Raw genomic sequence first — 20,336 nt, 5'->3', positions numbered from 1 at the left:
GGGCATAGGAAGCGAACGGAGAGAGCTAACCATGGCACAGGATGTGATGAACTTTAGAAACAGCAGAGTGTTTTGAAAAGTGAATAGTGTGAACTTCTGCTATCGGCATCGGAATAGTTTATTGGAATAGTTTACTTGAATTGTTTATTCATTTGATAATCTAGTCATAATGATTTTTTTTAGTTCAATTATATTCATTTAACTCTCTCTCTCTCTCTCTCTCTCTCTCTCTCTCTCTCTCTCTCTCTCTCTCTCTCTCTCTCTCTCTCTCTCTCTCTCTCTCTCAAATATGTAAATATATGTCATCTTGTAAAAATAAATGTATTATATGTATTATATTATAATTATATAGGGAAAGGGCTTAATATACATGTAAGTTTGATAACTTGTGATTCCCATGTATATAAATCAAATTGGAAAAAAAACATCTTATGATGTTTTTAAAACATGTGCCTAGTCCTTTTGCTTTAGATTTAGCAATGAAATATGTTTAAACTAATAAAACATTTAGAAATTAGTGAGAAGAAAATGTTTTGTTTTCTAATAACGCCAGTGCGAACAGTAGAGTGAGGTTACGTAAGTTCGCACACTTTCGATAAGTACTTTTTACTATTTAAACACATGTCTATCAAATTTCAGAAATAAGACATAATGTTTCGTACCAATAATTTGAAAATTATGTTTGATATATGCGACGTCGAATTAATGTTTCTTGTATCTTGTATTATGTAAAAGAAAATCATTACAATATTTGTGACTGCTCCCGCTGTGTTTGGTTCGCCTAAGAACCGTAATAAAGATACTGACTTACTTGGCTAACGTACGATTATGACGCGTCTGTCGTGCATCCGGGTACTAAAACGTAGGACACGCATTCCAGAAGGGAACATGGAGTTCTTGGCAGGTTACGGAGAAGATGCAGAAAATTCCAGCAACAGTTTCAGCGAAAAGAAAATAGAGACAGTATGTGTCAAGAATAAGAGAATTTATTTGACTGTATCTGTTTAAATGTTGATGTATGGTGTAGCCTATTGGTTAAAGGTTGAAATAAAATATTTTACAAAATGGCGGACTGATAAAATTTCCTTGTCCACCCCTGACTAAAGGTTATATATTGCTTGTAGACACTGATGTAGTGTATGCCATATTTAGTTATATCAGTGATGATGTGTATTGTTGTTTATATTATTAATCAATGTAAGTAAATTGTTTCAATTTGTTCATGAAATGGAACTCAATCAATGCAACCACGTACGGTCCACAGTAAATAGCGGGCACATGAATTTAATTTGAGTTCAGAAAAATAAATTTCCGAGCAATGCATGCACAACAGCAAATAAATTATGGCCACCTGAGAAAGAAAAACTATTTCTGAATCGATGGCACATAGGCTTTTAGCAGTAAAACAATGCATATTTCAGGGGAGAACAGGGATTTCCTCGAGAGGGTAGGCGGTGACCTAGATTTTCGATCTTTTACTTACTTACCTTTTAGTATTTATAAGGCCAAAGTACGATACGTGTATATTGTTTTACTAGTTGAGCATGCGTTTGTAATACAATGATTTATTGTCTATAATGTAACATTTAAATTAAAAACTTCATAATCATGTCCACAAGTACCTGTGCAGTTATCAGGTTGCAATATGCAGGTCGGAGAGAAGTCCTGATTTAACTATTATAGAGGTATTCCACTATAATAGCTATATAAAGCTATAAAAACTATAGCAAATCGAAGCATTTCAGCCAGAAAAGGTATATGTGACAAAATGCGAGAGTTAAGGTCGGTAGGTGCATGATCCATGTACATGTTGCTACGTTAACTCTGTAAATATTGAAATGTCACCTGTGCATTTTTCTGTAAAGTCCTCTTTTTTTAAATAGGAAATTGCAATTTCTGTTTCATTTCCTTATTTCTTGATATCTAATTCATCTGAATGTCGCAACAATCTGTATATACTTTCCCGTAATTTTCCCAATCCAAACAGAGCCGCTGCAACCGGAAGTGGAGTATTGCAACCTTTTTTCTTGTTTTTTTTTCCGACTCGAGATGTGATAAACATTCTGATCTATTAGAGTTATTTCCCTTTGTCCCATTTGGTTAGTATAGAGATAGAAAAATGGTGATTTTACAGAAAAATGCAAAGGTGACATTTTAATTTTATCGCAGGTATTGTATCAACCATGTACATGGATCATGCACCCACCAACCGTAACTCTCGCTTTTTGTCGCATATACCTTTTCTAGCAGCCGACCTGACGTGGGTATGATGGGCAACCTTAAGCTTGCCTATTTAGGCTGTACGCCAATTGAGGTGTAGCTTTGTTACTAAAAAAAGCCAAAATCACTCTTAAATTTAACTTTTTGATTTGGACATGAAACTTTATACAAATTACATAATAGAAATTATATGCATGTTGGAAAGAAGCAAAATTGATGCAATACTTGCGATAGAGCAACATCAAGCTTAAAAGTGGACACCGCTTTCAGTAAATGTTTTTTATTGAAATTCATTAACCCTGTTCTAAATTAATGTGCCTCTAAATGATATATATTGCAAAATTTACTACTTAAGCAAGTTTGGCTATTTCTAGAACTTTACAAATCCATACCCCAACTGGTGTATACATATAATGCGCCAGTGGCAGTTTTCTATGACCAGTTTATGCATTGTTTCCTGTCTATATTTCTTTATAAAATACAAAAAATAATAGTTATACAACAAATGAAATATGTTTTAATCATTTGTAGGCAATTCATATTTAGTTGTATGTACAGTATTACTAGTGAAATTATATTCAGTCCCACACAATAAAAGGAACAATTGTAACTAGCTTTTACTTTCACATTTTAAACATGAAGTCAAACATGACTTGCGATCAAGACTCCCTTGTTTGGCTGCGGCATCATCCTGAAAAAGAAGTGGAGTCGTAAGTATGAAGTCTCGAGGTTGGATGGTAACTTAGTCTACATATTGCACATATATTCACCTCTTGAGGCTTTGCATCAATAGAATCGTTACTAGATTGACATGGCACATGATTTCATCAGGTATAAGTTCACTTTTTGTGATTAATCAATTTCAAAACAAAATAATCAACTTTTTATGTTGTGCATATAAGCATTCCCAACCTGCTACAATATCATTTGTTTCAACTATTTTGTACTTAATATTTATAATGTGGTTAGGAATGTAGAAGAGAGTCTGCAAAACAGTTGATTAAAATTTGTAGTGGTTTGTTTTAAACTGATTGCTAACTGTAAACTAAATGTTTAGAACAATGACAATGATGTTTTTCAGGCAAAACCAACACAATCTAGTCTACAGGCAGAATGGGATTCCTTCGAGAAAATGATTGGAGGAGGAACAAGTCCAGAAACCGTCTCTGCCCTTGGAGCAACAGCTGTTGACCCTTCCAGTTTTCTCCAGAGTGGCATCATTGCATATCCAGGTCTTGGCAAGTCTAGAACAAGAAGTTTCACAGAGAGCAGTAATGATGAACCAAAATCTGCTGATTTGAAGTTGCACTCAGGTAAATGCTTATTGTCAAGTGACGCACTACTAGGGCTGTAACGAGTACCCAGTTAACCTGTCACAGGTCGGTTTTGATCCCGACCCGGGTTTGAAATTGTGTACCCGAACCTCAAAACTTTGTACTACATAGTACTAACCACGATAGTTCAACGAAGTACACACATATTTCAAAGTACACGTAGCCTTGACACTTGAGTCATCACATTTAGATAATTAAACATTGTTTTTAGGTCATCTGACCCGAAGGGTCAGGATGACCTATAGTCATCTTGTTTCGTCTGTCGCCGTGCGTAAACTTTTCACATTTCAAATTTCTTCTCAAGTTCCACCAGTGGGATTGAGCTGAAATGATGCTGGGATGGTCCTGACCAGGTGTTGTTATTTTTCGGGTCAGTCTGAAATCCAAGATGGCTACCACAGCCGCCATTTTGAAAACACATTTGAAACTTCTTCTCAAGTTCCACTGGTGAGATTGAGCTGAACGTTTCCTGAAATGATCCTGGGATGGTCCTGAGGAAGTGTTGTTATTTTTCAGGTCGGTCAGAAATCCAAGATGGCCACCATGGCAGCCATCTTGAAAAACACGTTTTAAACTTCTTCTCCAGTTCCACTTGTGCCATTGAGCTGGAAATTGGTGAGGATGTTAAGGAAGGAGAGCCAACACAGTGTTGTTATTTTTCAGCTTTGTAAAAACTTTGACATGGCAGCCACGGTGGCCATTTTGGCAACATGATTGCGCAATCTGAACAACACCTATTTCAAACTTCTTCTCAAATTCCACCAGTGGGATTCAGCTCTAACTTACCAGAAATGATCCTGAGATGGTCCTGGCCAAGTATTGTTATTTACCGGTCAGTCAGAAATCCAAGATGGCCCCAATGGCAGTCATCTTGAAAAACACATTTTAAACTTCTTCTCCAGTTCTACTGGTACGATTGAACTGGAAATTGGTGAGGATGTTAAGGCAGGAGAGCCAAGAAAATGTTATTTTTCGGCCTCGTAAAAACTTTGACATGGCAGCCACGGCGGCCATTTTGTAACATGATTGCGCAATCATGGTTTTCCTGAACAACACCTATTTCAAACTTCTTCTCAAATTCCACCTGTGGGATTCAGCTCTACCTTACCAGAAGTGATCCTGCGAGAGTCATGATCAAGTGTTGTTTATTTTTCGGGTTGATCCAAATTCAAAGATGGCCACTGTGGCCAACAGTGCCACTATACCTGCTACAGAGAATGCATACTACAATAGTATAAGGGTCTTTAATTAAGAGTCAGATGACAGTAAGGCCCTTGGGCCTCTTGTTAGTGTTCTGTAAACATATCTCCTGTATGAACAGTTACATTGTTGCATCGTCTGTTGACACTTTCTCATGGCTGCGAAACATGCTGTCTCCACACCGATTTTTCTTGTAACACTCAGAACTCCGCAATGTACGTAAGACAAAACACACACACATTAGAGTAACCTTGAAATGACACCAAATAAACATTCCCGAAGACATGCTTAATGAATGATAGAATGAACAATATGTTGTCAATAAAACTGTTCACTTTCATCATGTCGTTTTCATGTGTTCTCTTTACCCGAGTTATTACGGTAGACATGTGTTTCCGGTCATGCGCATAACAAACTGCGCATATGTCAACCAAACAACATGACTTCCTTAATTGGAGCGTGACTCAATACGATGTCTTTTCATCAGAGTACATATCATGACAGTAATGTTCTACTAAGAAGTAAGAACTATTCAAAGTATTCATTTAACACAAACAAATCCATGTTCATAATATCACAGGCCTCCTGTTCTATCCTAAACGTCTGTACAGGGCTACAACTTACAAGTCTACAGCCAACGGGTAACCGGGTAGGGGTCGGGTTGTAAATACCGAGTACCCGGGGCAAAAAAATTGTACCCGTGACAGCCCTACACACTACCACAGCTTTCTACTGAGAACAGACCTAAATTAACTAAATTTATATCTTAATAAATAGATAGTCAAGATATTATATTTTTTTATGATTGATAATGCCAGTTCAATTCGTCTTAATATATAGTTGTCTTCTAAAGCTAACAAATTTCGAAACTGAAGTTGTTGTTACCATTTGTTCACAATGGTGTACAATTTTGAGTACTAGCATGCATGTAGATCTTCTCAAAATTGTATTTCCCAGTAGTCCATGAAGTGACAGTCTTTGCTAAGGAATGATAATTCTCGTTACTTAGGGAGGTATTGTTTCATGGGCTACCAGGGATGTAGTCATTTAGGAAACTGTTCAAATACTTAAATAATTACTTTAACAAGTCTACTTTTAGTTTAACATGAGTTACATGTGTTCAATTTTCAGAACCAACAAACAAGATGACATTCGCCTTTGAAGAGGTCCAGGATATAGGTCTGCCATCAGAGGTATAGTAAAAGTATTAGCTTATGTGGCATTGGTCATCATAAGCAGTTGAATTGAGGGTTGGGGGTTCCAGAAAAGATCCTATTATGCCAATTAAATGATACCTAAAAATGGCAACTCTGTTAACTGCAAAACTATTCAGATCAATATTATTTAGATTAGTTGAAATTAGTTTAGACATGCATTATTTGATAATCGTGAAATGTTTGAAGTAGCTGTGAAGCTAACCTCATGGCATCTGGTTCTTGTTTTGTTGATAGAGCTGTCATTATCAGGCCTAGGATTGTGATTTGGAAAAATAAGTTCAAGTTAATAATGTGCTGGAAGTCTTCTTTCGTGTTGATTTAGAAGTACCTACACTGTAATCTAGGAATATCTCAAATGATATTACAAAGTTTCATAATGGTGTAATATCGTTAGAAATATGATTGAAAAATACAAGATAAAAAACATGGAAGACTGCAGATTTTACAGCACTTCATTTTCAAGTTTGGTGATATGAGGAAACCGTTTTACATGTAGTTTAAGATTAATGTGGGCTTGGAATACTGATAGTGTTAGATTAGAAGATTGATCATTGATGATCATATGAAAAAAGTTATAAGCTGGGATAACTGCCCCAAAAAGAAGGCAGTAAAAGTTATAAGCTGGGATAACTGCCCCAAAAAAAGGCAGTTTTTTCTTCAATAATCTGACCTACTACTTGTGATATCAAATAGGTTTTCCTGTGAACCCTGCAAGTGGAGAAAAATGGGCAACAACAACAGTGCTTGTTTTGTTGCCCTTCGTTGATGCTATCTGTGGGTAAGTAGAGGAGAGACGGTTACAGTAGGTACAAAGCAAATTGTTACAAATGCAAGTTGATTATCTTTGACCTGGTGCTGAAGCCACCTACTGGTGTATGTGTGCTTTTTAATTTATTTAAACGTTGCTGTGTAACAATGTCTTGATGTAGTTTTATGCTTGAAGAATATATCTCCCATTTGATTGTTAAAATACAGATTTTTATATTTTATTGCTGTCTAAAGAGTTTAAACAAATATAGTATTGATATGGTATAATCTGTGTTTTGTATATGTTTTGTTTAGGACAGGGAAATCCAAAATATATAGATTGATGTCCCTTTCACTTTGTGCAACTTAATGCTGAATATGATATACTTAGTTTCTCCTGTTCGTTACTGAAATTATCTATGCATGTCCTTCCAAGGTCAACAGTATAAAATTATGCCCTATTTTCCAGGAGATATGCTGTTGAATTATTTTTCTTCTGTGTCTGTTGTGAAATTTGACACTCATTTTAGAAATGAGCAACTTTGATTTAATTGCATCTGGTGTATACGTAAGTTGACAAAACAGCACATGTTCGCTGTCCACTGTAGGTGTAAAAGTAAGTGTATTCTAGGATATACACTTTTATAATGTAAATTGGATATTGGAAGTATTGAGCCGTAATCAAATATATTTATAGTTTATGTATGGAATATTGAACCATGATCACTTTTATAAAAAGAACAACCCTTTTTTGTAGTTTTGTTGATCAATTATTTTTAGATCATGTGGCCTACAGCCATTTCTTTCTTGAAGTCATTTCATTACTTAGTTTACCTGTATTATACTGATGTTGTTAAAATATTTAATCACAATATCTTGTTGATTTCATTTGTTGGTAATTTTTCTGTAGTTTTCAACAGTAAATTTGTTGTTTTTTTTTGTCTGGTATTATTTCTCCTTAATTTTTTTTAAACAATATTTTAACAAATAAATTACCGTCAGAATTCTGGTATTAATAATATTCCTATTCTGTTATTCTTGGACAGAAGATAACTAATGATTTCTATTTTCTAGATTGATACATCTGGAGTACAATTTATTTATGTGCTTGACACTATGCATTTAGATTTTCCAGTTTGTTCTACAGAATTCATTCTATTGGTGGCTACTTTAACCTTGATTCTTCAGATGGACATGTTTTACGGGAGTATGCAGCACTAAGACATACGATAAATTTAGGTTCTGGCCATTTTGCCATTTTGAAGCAGATACCTTTGATGTACAATTTCCACATAACCATTTCTTCTTTGGAGGTAACACGAAAAAGTAACATGATCTGATACCATTTTGTTGTATTTGGTTTCTTATTAGTTGGATTATTTTACCAACTGCTTTTATTATTTTACAATAGTAGAACATTTCTCAGTAGTCATTCCCAAGCTTATAAAGTGATCATGGATTAATATACATCTAAAAATATTCTGAAGCTACATTGTATATTTATCATTAAAAATTGTGTATTTTGAGGGGATTGTGTTATTTTTCAGCAACTTATAATTTTGTTTAAGATGTTTAATGATCTGTGTTTGAATGCATACTGCATAAACCTCAGAAAGGTTATGAAAGGTTATCATATCAAAAACGTATTGTACAGATCTTCACATTCTTTTTATCTGCAGGTGGCTAGAGCCTCTCGATCCAGATCTAGGTCATCATCAGCTTCTTCAAGGTCATCGAGCAGAAGTTCAAGATCATCATCTGCTTCTTCAGTGGATAAGAAGAAAGATAAGGTTGCACCAGCAGTGCCATCTAGGTCATCAGCTAGTCCTAAAAAGGGAGGTTCTCGGTCAAGGTCAAGGTCACACTCTCCGGGGAGAAAGAGGAAATCTCATTCAAGGTCTAGATCCAGATCTAAAGGAAGGAAATCCAGATCCCACCGTTCTCCTGGAAGAAAGGTTTGACTTTTACTTGAATTGTTGTAGACGACCTTTATCTACTGTCATTTCCTAATGACTTGGTTCTGTTTGATGACTTTGTACAAACTAATGCTATTTAAACCATTCATCGACTGCTTTCTACTTGACTTCAGGTTGAAATAAGTGTCTGTTGTCAGTTTTTGTGACTTGATGGTGTCAAGCAGTTGTATCTAATTTGTGTTTAATAAGGATTTGAGGTCCCAATCATAGTTGTATGACATAAAGTTTGTTATGGTCGGATTTAGCAAAAAATATGTCATATCATATTTTAGCTGGATGTTAAACTTTAATATTTCAATAAAGAAATATATTTACCAGTTCAGACCTGCAAGTTTACAATTTTTGATTTGTTTTTGGCTCTTTAAGTTGAGCTCATAATAAAACGCTAACATAAATTCAAACATTTCAAAATAATTCAGGATCGAAGCTCATCTAGAAGCAGGAGGCACAGACATGGTCGTTCAAGATCACGTGATCGTCACAGGCGACATCGCAGACATGGTTCTAAAGAACGTAGGAGTCGTAGTAGGGACAAAAATCGTCGCAGAAAAAGGAGGAGGAGCCATAGTAGAGACAGAAAGAAGAGAAGTGGTCATCACCGTAGGCGTAGTCATAGCCGGTCGAGAGGCAAGAGGAGGAGAAGTAAAGGACGTAAATCTCGCAGTCGGAGTCGCAGCAGGGACCGTCACAATCGTAGCCGAAGTAGAGACAGACATCATCGTAGTCGCAGCAGTAGTAGAGATAGACACAAACGAAGTCGGAGCAGAGAACGGCCAGCAAGATCAGTGGAACTTGCCTCCACCATCAGCAGTAATAGCAGTGGGTATGGTCACAAAGAGAAACCAATGACTTTTAAAGAGCAAATGAGACAACAACTTCTAAAAGCCAGCAAGATATTGAAAAATGGAGATGCTATGGAAGGTGCAGGTAAGCTGCTGAACTAACTTCGGGCTGTTGCAGGAAAACATATGGGACGGGGGAAGGCACTTTATTGCAATATATTTGGTGGAATGGATTAAAATTAAAATCACATCTATGGGTTGGTGGAGTTTGAAATTAATTGATTCTGATTCTATTGTTGGGTGTATGTGATGTGTTTGTACCATACATGTATTTACATTAAAATTGCTTCTTTACATGGGTACCGTTCACAAAAAGTGGATATGTAGGAAGGTCAACAAAATTTTAAATCACTTTTATAGGTGGGTCTTCTAATTTCAAAGTGCCTTGCCCCATATATGTTTTTCTGGAACAGCTCTTAGTCTTTGAGTAGGGGTGGATGGACTGCGGGTAGGTAAGAATACAACAGATAGGGCCATCATTAAAAAATTGTTTGTTTGTGGTTACCCGACCCACAATTTTTTCACTGGGAAGGTAGGTAGGTTTTTTTTTTGTTTTTTTTTTAATACATGGTCTTGTATTTTTATATATCATTTCAGTTTAACAAAAAAAAGAACTTTCAAACTGGTTAATTATCCAACAACTTTTAATTGTTTAAAAAGACATAAAAAAGCACAATTTGAAATCAGTTAAAACAGCACACCCAATGAACATTTTATGTTTTCAATGTCACATATTTTTGTATAGCACTTCCCCCATGACCGAATTAATATTTTGATATTTTACAAAATTTATATATATATTTTTTTATTTTTTTTACGTGTATTTCAAAGTTTTAACTGAAAAAATACTTGCAATATGGGAATAAAACTTGAATCATTGTCTCAAAATGTTTAATTCGATAATATATTTGACCTCACCTGTGTAACTTTTTATGAGTGAAACAGGCATCGTTTTTCTCTGTCTGCCAGGAATGGCTGTGCAGACTAGAGATCAAAGAGACATCAGAAGCTGTGTACCGATATAAATTAATTGATCTTATCAAAGCCAACTTCTAAAAATATTTTATATCAATGATGTCTAACTTTTCAACACCTAAAACACTTTATTTTAAGATCACATACAGCGGTTCTATCTTCACAGCCGAACAAATTTTACACCACCATCGATACGCTCTGTCAATATCTATCTTGATATTCATATCTATTTCTGGATGAAATGTAACTCTATCCAACAGGCAAATAATCTCTGCTAGATAAACTATATCTTCCCTAATTCTGTCTTAACAACAAAATCATTGTAGTCATCAAAGTCTGTCTCGCTGCCGAACACGTTTTGAAAGAATGTTTACATCGTCTGCCATGATTGATTGATGCTTCACCCTCGCCGAGGAAACCCTCATTGATTCGTGATAGTTTAGTAGACATATAGTATGTCTGAAATCTGTAAAGAGGTCAAAATGTAAACATCTATATATATTTCTTTGGGAGTATGGGTCTTTAAAGCAGCTTTATTCTAGAAAGAACATTAAATTAGTAGGTCAAGGTTTTGAGGGATGATGCTAAATTCATTTTAGTTGTTATGTTATAAACTTAACTGTGTCTTTTTTTGCTGTTGTCAGTAGAAATTTCCATGGAAAAGCCAGCTAATATGGCCATGAGTCAGTCAAACATCCTGAAGGCAATGGCAGCATCTGTCAACTCGGCTACAGCCTCTGGTGTAACTCCACAGATGGCTCTGCTACAGACTATGGCTGCTATGCACCAAAAGGTAAAATTACTTTAGTTTTCACATGTCTGCATTTCAGCTTGCATGGTAAAACCATCAAGGCCATGTGTAAAAAAAAAAATAGGTCTTGACTAACTGCCAAGGTGGTTCGAAGTTTATATGGAGATATCAATCTTCAAATAAAACTGCTTTTTGCATTGAGCAAAACATCAATTGAAACATTGGTATATGCAATATTAGGAACTGCTATTTATAGTACCTTTTGTGACAAAAGTAGATATTTATTAAAAATTTCAAATCTGACCCTTTGGTTGTAGGCTCAAGAATTGACTGGCGTTACAGTTCCCAAGTATTACAATCCTGCTGCAGTGAACCCACTAAAGTATGCAGAACAAGTCCAGAAAAGGAAACTTCTCTGGTCAAAAAATAAAGACTCAAAAGATTCTAAAGAAGTAAGTATATTGTAGAACAATTTAGATGTAAAAGATTCTAAAGAAGTAAGTATATTATAGAACAATTTAAATGTAAAAGATTCTGAAGAAGTTAGTATATTGTAGAACAATTCAGATGTAAAAGATTCTAAAGAAGTAAGTACATTATAGAACAATTCAGATGTAAAAGATTCTAAAGAAGTAAGTATATTATAGAACAATTTAAATGTAAAAATTCTGAAGAAGTTACTAGTAGTATATTGTAGAACAATTTAGATGTAAAAGATTCTGAAGATGTAAGTATATTGTAGAACAATTTAGATGTAAAAGATTCTGAAGAAGTAAGTATATTGTAGAACAAATTAGATGTATATTGATCATGCAATCATATGCTATGTTTTTATATCGCTCTTATGATGCTACACTGGTAGAGTCATCCCTGACCTCTGTTGATTATGGTGTCTTGGCAGGCCTACGTGTGAATGACAATGCCAATGAATTTGCCTTAACCTTCCGGATCTTGCTTAATAAGTAGCTTGTGTGGTGTTCCACATAGTAGTGATGGGAATCAGATGACCAGTTTTTGTAATCGATTATTCTGAACAATCTGATGACCTCAGATTTTGTTACCTGATGGTAAATTTTGTGAAAACTGCTCTCAGGTTACATAAAAAAGGTTTTACAACATTCATGTACTATTATTTCTATTTGATATATCATAAAAGACCATCTCTTGAATTTTCTGGAACCCAAAGTAATACCAAACTGTCGGAAGAACTTGCACCAAGATGATTTGGTACAATTTGTCCATGTTACCATCCCATCACATAATGAATAAGGAAGAAATTGAATGTCTAAGAGCGATTCTGGAACACGTGAAAATTTGGGATGAAATTTCACTGATCGATTATGACATTTCATGATCAGTGTCACTAGAATTATTTCCAATTGATTAATTTTCGATTATAATCAATGATCGGCTCACCACTACTGCCTAGTGTCCTTCAAATCATCCTAGTCCTACTCGGAGAGCGGGGCATATAGTGTTACCCATGTCTGTCCCGTCCTGTCCCAATGCATTGTGTAACTAGCTAATCTCAGGAACTGCTGATGTGATCCTCACTAAACTGTTTCGGGGCGTCAAGTGGCATTTATGTCTTGCAGACATTTTCTAGGTTTCTATAAATACTAACCAGAAATAGATGCCTGTAGTGTGTATGTATTCTGAATATATACACAGTACAGTCAGATTAAAATAACTTTGGTAGAACTTCTCTTTGAGGGAAGCATATGGTGTAATCCATGTTTTTTTAGGTCACCTGAGACGAAGTCTCAAGTGACAAATTCTAATCGCACTTTGTCCGTCGTGCGTCCGTAAACAATGAACATTTTCAACTTCTTCTCCGAAACCGCTGAACCAAATTAAATGAAATTTGGGAGGGAGCTTCTATGGCTAAAGGTCAACCAAAATTGTGAATTATATGGTCCCCAACCCCCAGGGGCCTGAGGGGCGGGGCCAAAAAGGGTCAAATTGACTAAAACTTCAAAAACCTTCGGATATGGTGGAATCAAACACTCTTCATAGATGGAATAGGACCCTGGGGTCTCACGTTTGCCCCTGGGGAGGGGTAAACTTTACTATAGTTTATATAGGGAAATCACACTTTTTGACTGATTTGTTGGATTTCTATTGGAATTCATTCTTATTCGGTCAACATTATCAGCTTGGGATGGCAGTTTGATGGTATGCACATGTTGACCCTGACTGACCCCCAGGGGCTGATTGGCAGGGCCAAAAAAGGGTCAAATTGGCTGAAATTTCAAAATCTTCAGATGACCTAAATAAGGTAGAATCAAACACTCTTCATAGGTGGAAGGGTCTTAAAGTGCTTTACTCAAATTGTGAATTTCATGACCCTTGGGTCACACGTTTGCCCCTGGTTTGCTATAGTTTATATAGGGAATTCACATTTTTGACTATGATTTGTTGGATTTCTATTAGAATTCATTTTAACTTTGTTAACATTATCAGCATGGAGTGACAGCTTAATGGTATGCACATGTTGGCCCTGCCTGACATCTTGGGACTGATGGGTGGGGCCAAAAAGGGTCAATTAAATTAACTGAAATATTTCAAATCTCAGGTGACTGTTAAGGCCCATGGGCCTCTTGTTTCATCCTGTCCCATCTTGTTCTGAACCATAGACATATTTTGAGGACCACTCAACAGATTTGGTGCATATTTTTTTACATCATAGTATCACAGCATCCAAGTTATGGTACATCCAAATTGTAAACTTGATAAATTATGGTGTTTTATTGGCCAAGGTAAAATGTAATCTGTGACCCTCTCTGCATTTGATGCATTTTGCCTGTAGCAGCTGGGGGCGTTCATATCTTACAGATGTTTTTTAGTTTTAGTTGATTAATTTAGCTTTTCGAGATTGTCAGCATTGAAGGTTAATGATGACAGCATGAAAAAGTCTTGTGTGCAAATGAATTTTATGTACAGTGGAACTTCGTTAACTCGAACTCGGATAACTCGAATACCCCGCTTAACTCGAAGTACCTCGCCGGTCCCGGCCGAATTCTCTCTTTATCTTAGTAAAATAAACTCGGATAATTCGAATTCGGATAACTCGAAAAACTCGGATAATACGAAGTAAAAATTTGGTCCCAACAATAAAAATCCTACTTGAAATGTTCGAATAACTCGAAGTATAATTTTCGTCGATCGGTGGCAAACGCCGACATTTTTTAAGAGCTAAATTCCGTTTGTAATACTGAACATATCAGCACTTGACGCTATTATAAGTGTTTCATAAATTCAAAAAAGAAATTGTCGGTTGAATCTTATAACAACAAGTCTTGGTGATAAAAAGTACTGCTTTACTTACATCAGGTAATTTCCCAAGGCGGTCGCCGATATCAGTACACACGATAGTCAACAACTCATCTACCCGTTCGCTCAAGCGGAACTAATCTCTGACACACCGGTAGATCTACCCGGCTGATGTTTTTACAGGTGTAGAAATGACACAGTCACGGCGCCTATTAAATCTTTAAACTGCTGAAACAATAGCGTAATTACTGCCGAGGTGTTCAGAGTACAACTGTAACGGTCAGTGCTGTCTATTAAATCGGATAAAACGCCAGCTCAGTTACAGTAACATTTTATACGCACATGCGCAGCCCAACTTCCGGTGCTAATACACATGGAAATGGCGTGGTTATCAATAAAAAGTAAGTAGGCCGATCAAACAGTATTTTATATATGTCCAATAAAAGGTTATGGTTCTGTTACGTTTTAAACTTAAACGGTTATTTGTTTTGACATTAATAACTTGTTATTTTGTCGAATTCCGTTTTATCGTTTACCTTTTGCAAACATGACTTGCACATCAGATCGTTATTGAAGTGACTAAGTAAAAGAAACTTTATCGTGACTGTATATCGGCAAAACTACACCAAATTACAAGTGACATAACGAAACATTACATATATATTTACATGTATTGACCAGTCTTCATACTAAACTGATGAGCGACAGAGCGAAGTTATAATGATTATTAGGTCATCTGACCCGAAGGGTCAGGATGACCTATAGCCATCATGCTTCGTCCGTCGTCGTCCGCCGTCCGCCGTCCGTAAACTTTTCACATTTCAATCTTCTTCTCAAGTTCCACCAGTGGGATTAAGATGAAACTTGCCTGAAATGATCCTGAGATGGTCCTGACCAAGTGTTGTTATTTTTTGGGTCGGTCCGAAATCCAAGATGGCCGCCAAAGCTGCCATTTTGAAAACACATTTTAAACTTCTTCTCAAGTTCCACCAGTGCTGTTGGGCTGAAACTTGCCAGAAATGATCCTGAAATGATCCCGACCAAGTGTTGTTATTTTTTGGGTCGGTCCGAAATCCAAGATGGCCGCCATAGCCGCCATCTTGAAAAACACATTTAAAACTTCTTCTCAAGTTTCACCAGTGCTATTGAGCTGAAACTTGCCTGAAATGATCCTGAAATGATCCCGACCAAGTGTTGTTATTTTTTGGGTCGGTCCGAAATCCAAGATGGCCGCCATAGCCGCCATCTTGAAAAACGCATTTTAAACTTCTTCTCAAGTTCCACCAGTGCTATTGAGCTGAAACTTGCCTGAAATGATCGTGATATGATCCCGACCAAGTGTTGTTATTTTTCGGGTCGGTCCAAAATCCAAGATGGCCACCATAGCCAACATCTTGAAAAACGCATTTTAAACTTCTTCTCAAGTTCCACCAGTGCTATTGAGCTGAAACTTGCCTGAAATGATCCTGATATGATCCCGACCAAGTGTTGTTATTTTTCGGGTCGGTCCGAAATCCAAGATGGCCGCTAAGCCGCCATCTTGAAAAACACATTTTAAACTTCTCAAGTTCCACCAGTGCTATTGAGCTGAAACTTGCCTGAAATGATCCTGATATGATCCCGACCAAGTGTAGTTATTTTTTAGATAGGTCTGAAATCCAAGATGGCCGCCATAGCCGCCATCTTGAAAAACACGTTTTAAACTTCTCAAGTTCCACCAGTGCTATTGAGCTGAAACTTGCCTGAAATGATCCTGATATGATCTCGACCAAGTGTAGTTATTTTTCCGGTCGGTCCGTAATCCAAGATGGCCGCTGAGGCCGCATTCTTGAAAAACACATTTTAAACTTCTTCTCAAGTTCCACCAGTGCTGTTGGGCTGAAACTTACCTGAAATGTTCCTGAGATGATCCCGACCAAGTGTTGTTATTTTTTAGATTGGTCTGAAATCCAAGATGGCCGCCATGGTAGCCATCTTGAAAAACACATTTTAAACTTCTTCTCCAGTTCCACTGGTGCCATTGAGCTCGAAATTGGTGAGGATGTTAAGGAAGGAGGGCCAACAAAGTGTTGTTATTTTTTCGGTCTCGTAAAAACTTTGACATGGCAGCAATGGCGGCCATTTTGTAACATGATTGCGCAATCATGGTTTTCCTGAACAACACCTATTTCAAACTTCTTCTCAAATTCCACCGGTGGGATTCAGCTCTAACTTACCAGAAATTATCCTTAGATGGTCCAGACCAAGTGTTGTTATTTATTGGGTCGGTCAGAATTCCAAGATGGCCACCATAGCCAACAGTGCCACTATATACTTGCTACAGAGAATGCATACTACAATAATATAAGGGTTTTAATTTAGAGTCAGATGACCGTTAAGGCCCCTGGGCCTCTTGTATAATGTTGACAAATATTGACCAAACTTTTCACCAAAAACGATAACTCGCTTAATTCGAACACTCGGATAACTCGAAGTTTTTTCGTGGTCCCGTCGACTTCGAGTTAACGAAGTTCCACTGTATTTAATATTATGATATTGTAGACAGGCTTTATCACTAGCCCTCTGGAGTTTGAAACCTACGTGGGGCAGTTGCCAGGTACTGACTGTGGGCAGGTGGTTTTTCTCCGGGTACTCCGGCTTTCCTCCACCTCCAAAACCTGGCATGTCCATAAATGACCCTGGCTGTTAATAATAGGATGTTAATCAAAACAAACCAAACAAAACAAAACAAATTGTAGACAATACCAGGTATTTCACCAGAGGTTTCTCATTTTAGGAGACAACAGCAACACCAGCAGCATCAGCAGTGCCATCAGCAACAGAACTACCAGCTGCAACATTACACAAGGGCAATGAATGGCAGAAGACTTCTTTTGCAGCAGATCAAGATGGAAAAATGGCTGCAAAATTCCGAAAGTTAATGGGAATGAAAGAAGGAGACAGTGATGAAGGCACATCAGCGGAGTTATCGGAGGAACAACAAAGGAAACAGCAAGAACTGTTTTCCAGATTAGACAAAGAATATGAATTCGCTCGTATGGCAACTCATACCCATCGTGGTGTAGGACTTGGTTTTGCCTCGCAGCTAAATCCTAATCCTGGTGGCACCTAATGATAAGAAATATATATGTGTAAGTGATGGTGAATGTTTATTTGACAGCAGAAGTTGCTTGTGATAAGATGTGTGTTTGTGATGAGTATGCTTTAGATTTGCCTGCATTCATGAAAGTTATTTATGTGAACAAGATATTATGATTGAGAGTGAGAATGAGCAGGAATAGTGATTATCCACTAGTAAATCATATAGATTGCTGAGGAGTGCTTCTTTTCAGATGTGAAGATGATTCCAATATTCAGAAAATAAAAATGCTGAAGACGTCAATATCCATGTATTGGATGTTGCAATACTATTTGGAGCCAATTGTGATGAATCTGAAGTGGACAACCTCTATATTTGGCAATATTTCATATATCAACTGATTGTGATGTAGTTCAGTATTTCAGTGTTATAACCTAAGTTGAACCTAAAAAAAATCTGAAAACTATACAGTCTATGGTTTATGTTCATTGTATTCATTGTCAAAATACGATCTGTAACATAATTGAACTGACCTAGATAGATCCTATCATTTATGTCCACTTCTGGTGGATTTGATTCTTTTTAGGCCCATGGATGGGCCTCTTGTTTGCTTTCCAAGCCGTGTGCTTTTATTACTTTAATATAACTTTCAAAGATGTTGTCTTTGTTTAATGAATTGATATGTTTGAAGATCTGAAGCACAATTACATTTAAAAAATTAGGTTAACTTCGAAACAGTTCAGCTTTTGTTTTGTATTGGTTGGAGATGGTGCATCTGCCAATTACATTTGTCTTTTTTTTTCACTACAGACAGAATTGTTAAGGATTAAGAAAAAATATAATGCCTTATTTTATAGATCTCCCTTTGAACTGTAAATTATTTCAGAATATGTTTAGTATTCATCAAATAACAAAATCTGTTTGAATATTTGCTTCCTGTTTATTTTATTTTATTTTTTTTTAATATTTGTAATTGTCTGAAATGGACACAGTAACGATTTGAAAAATGACAGTGATAAGATTTCACAAAATATTTGTACTTTCTAAACTCGATGAACTCTTTGACAGAGTGAAAGTAAATACATAAATGAAATATTACTATCAGTTGCTGATATAATATGATATTGTCTTATACAAGTGTATATTTCAAGTGATGAGATGTGGGTGTATCGGTTGGCCAATGGCTTATTGTCTTATACAAGTGTATATTTCAAGTGATGAGATGTGGGTGTATCGGTTGGCCAATGGCTTACACTTGTACATTTTGTTGATCTTAACAGTTCAAATATGACTCTCGGGGTAAGAGAACTTGAGCACAAAAATTCAATAAAAAAACAACTCTAGAAATATATGAAACCTTATGCTATTGTTTACATAGACATTGGGATAACATATGAACAGCTACAAATACTGGGTGTCAAAGTCATAGGATAATTGGTCTAGGAATGATAAGTTATGAGAATAGGAATAGAAACAGCAACAAAATTAAATCAGTTGTGTACATTTAGGCTTTTCTGCAGTGATGTTAGATAGAATGCTTTAATTTTCAGAGTTAATCCAAAATCATAGGGCATATAGCTGGTTGGAGTTGCAAAGTAAGCATGATCTTTATCTAGATGATTTAGCAATGGGAATATTTGGACTGTCAGGTGGTTCACTCATTTATCAACAGTTTCTGTCCCTTCCTTGAAAAATGTTTAACTTCTAGTACAGACATGAATCTGGTACAAGTTGAGCATTACAGCATCATGATTGGGATGCCAGTCTGAGTTGTGTTAGCCTGGTAAACCAATGGACCACCATGAGTAAGACTGTATTGCTGGTAAATCTTATATTAGGTGATTGTTAGCGTCTTTGGTTGAATGTTTGTAAAGGAATGGACAGATCTTGTTTGGATGATCTGAATACACAGTTGATGAAAATCTTCCAACATGGTCTTTTGATACGAAAGAATTTGTATTACAGTAATAAATTGAAAAAAAATGACCAAATATTTTTGTGTGATTTGATGATTTTCCATTTTCATGAATGTTTATCAGATGTAGTTTTTACACCTTTGAAAAAAACTCCAGATACATTGCTAGTTTTCCTTTTAAAGAAAGATATGCTATTTACTTAGTCAATCTATGAAAGTGAACATTCTTATGAAAGAAATTGCTTTTTTTTTTTTTTTAGTTTTTTAACCATCTGTTTTGTATGTTAACAATCAATTCTGATCAACTATATAGTTTTCTTTCAATACTATCATGAACTAATAATGATTCTCCCAGGTCTTTCAAATAAATGCGTTTATTGTCATATTTTTCAATATTTTGTGTAATGATAACATTCTTGATTTTTCAACTAATTCTTTGAATAAACCTCAGTGATAAGTTAATGATACTTCTCCACTATTGGAGACTAACTTGTATAACCTGTGTCCTTCACTGGACGTATTGGAAGATATGCAATCAAAAATAAAATCTCCAAAGTGATTGTAAATGTTTTGTCTTTTATGTCCAACCCAGGAAACGATTGAAGATCTGGCCCAAGTTTCATCAACTTTCATTAACATAAGGAAATTTCTTAGTTGAAAAAATCTTCGGGAAATTTATTTTTAGTAAGAAACCGGAATATTTTGTTGAAGGACCACACACATCTGCACAAGAAATCTCCATATGACTTAAGAGCTGATAAGCGTTATAACTGCTTGCATATGTAAAGTGAAAATTAATAGTATCTG

The 20,336-nt window shown here is 36.1% G+C and overlaps 1 protein-coding gene across 5 annotated transcripts; it reads left to right on the top strand.

Moving 5' to 3' along the window:
- Positions 1-830: 830 nt before the first annotated feature.
- On the top strand, positions 831-20,089 carry LOC117333272 (arginine/serine-rich coiled-coil protein 2-like). 5 transcript variants are annotated; one of them, XM_033892490.1, is made up of 9 exons: positions 837-963; positions 2,863-2,930; positions 3,302-3,533; positions 5,886-5,947; positions 8,398-8,673; positions 9,114-9,621; positions 11,156-11,304; positions 11,580-11,714; positions 17,312-20,089. In XM_033892490.1, exons 3-9 carry the CDS (start codon positions 3,353-3,355, stop codon positions 17,645-17,647), a joined length of 1,647 nt encoding a protein of 548 aa, XP_033748381.1. In that variant the 5' UTR covers positions 837-963; positions 2,863-2,930; positions 3,302-3,352; the 3' UTR covers positions 17,648-20,089. The 5 variants fall into 5 exon arrangements, with proteins under 5 accessions (XP_033748380.1, XP_033748379.1, XP_033748382.1 ...); XM_033892489.1 differs by lacking the exon at positions 2,863-2,930 and having other exon boundaries at positions 831-963; positions 11,159-11,304; XM_033892488.1 differs by lacking the exon at positions 2,863-2,930 and having other exon boundaries at positions 832-963.
- Positions 20,090-20,336: the final 247 nt, after the last annotated feature.

The sequence above is a fragment of the Pecten maximus genome, chromosome 8 (assembly GCF_902652985.1).
Source record: "Pecten maximus chromosome 8, xPecMax1.1, whole genome shotgun sequence".
NCBI lineage: Eukaryota > Metazoa > Mollusca > Bivalvia > Pectinida > Pectinidae > Pecten > Pecten maximus.
This window is presented reverse-complemented; position numbering and strand designations above follow the sequence as displayed.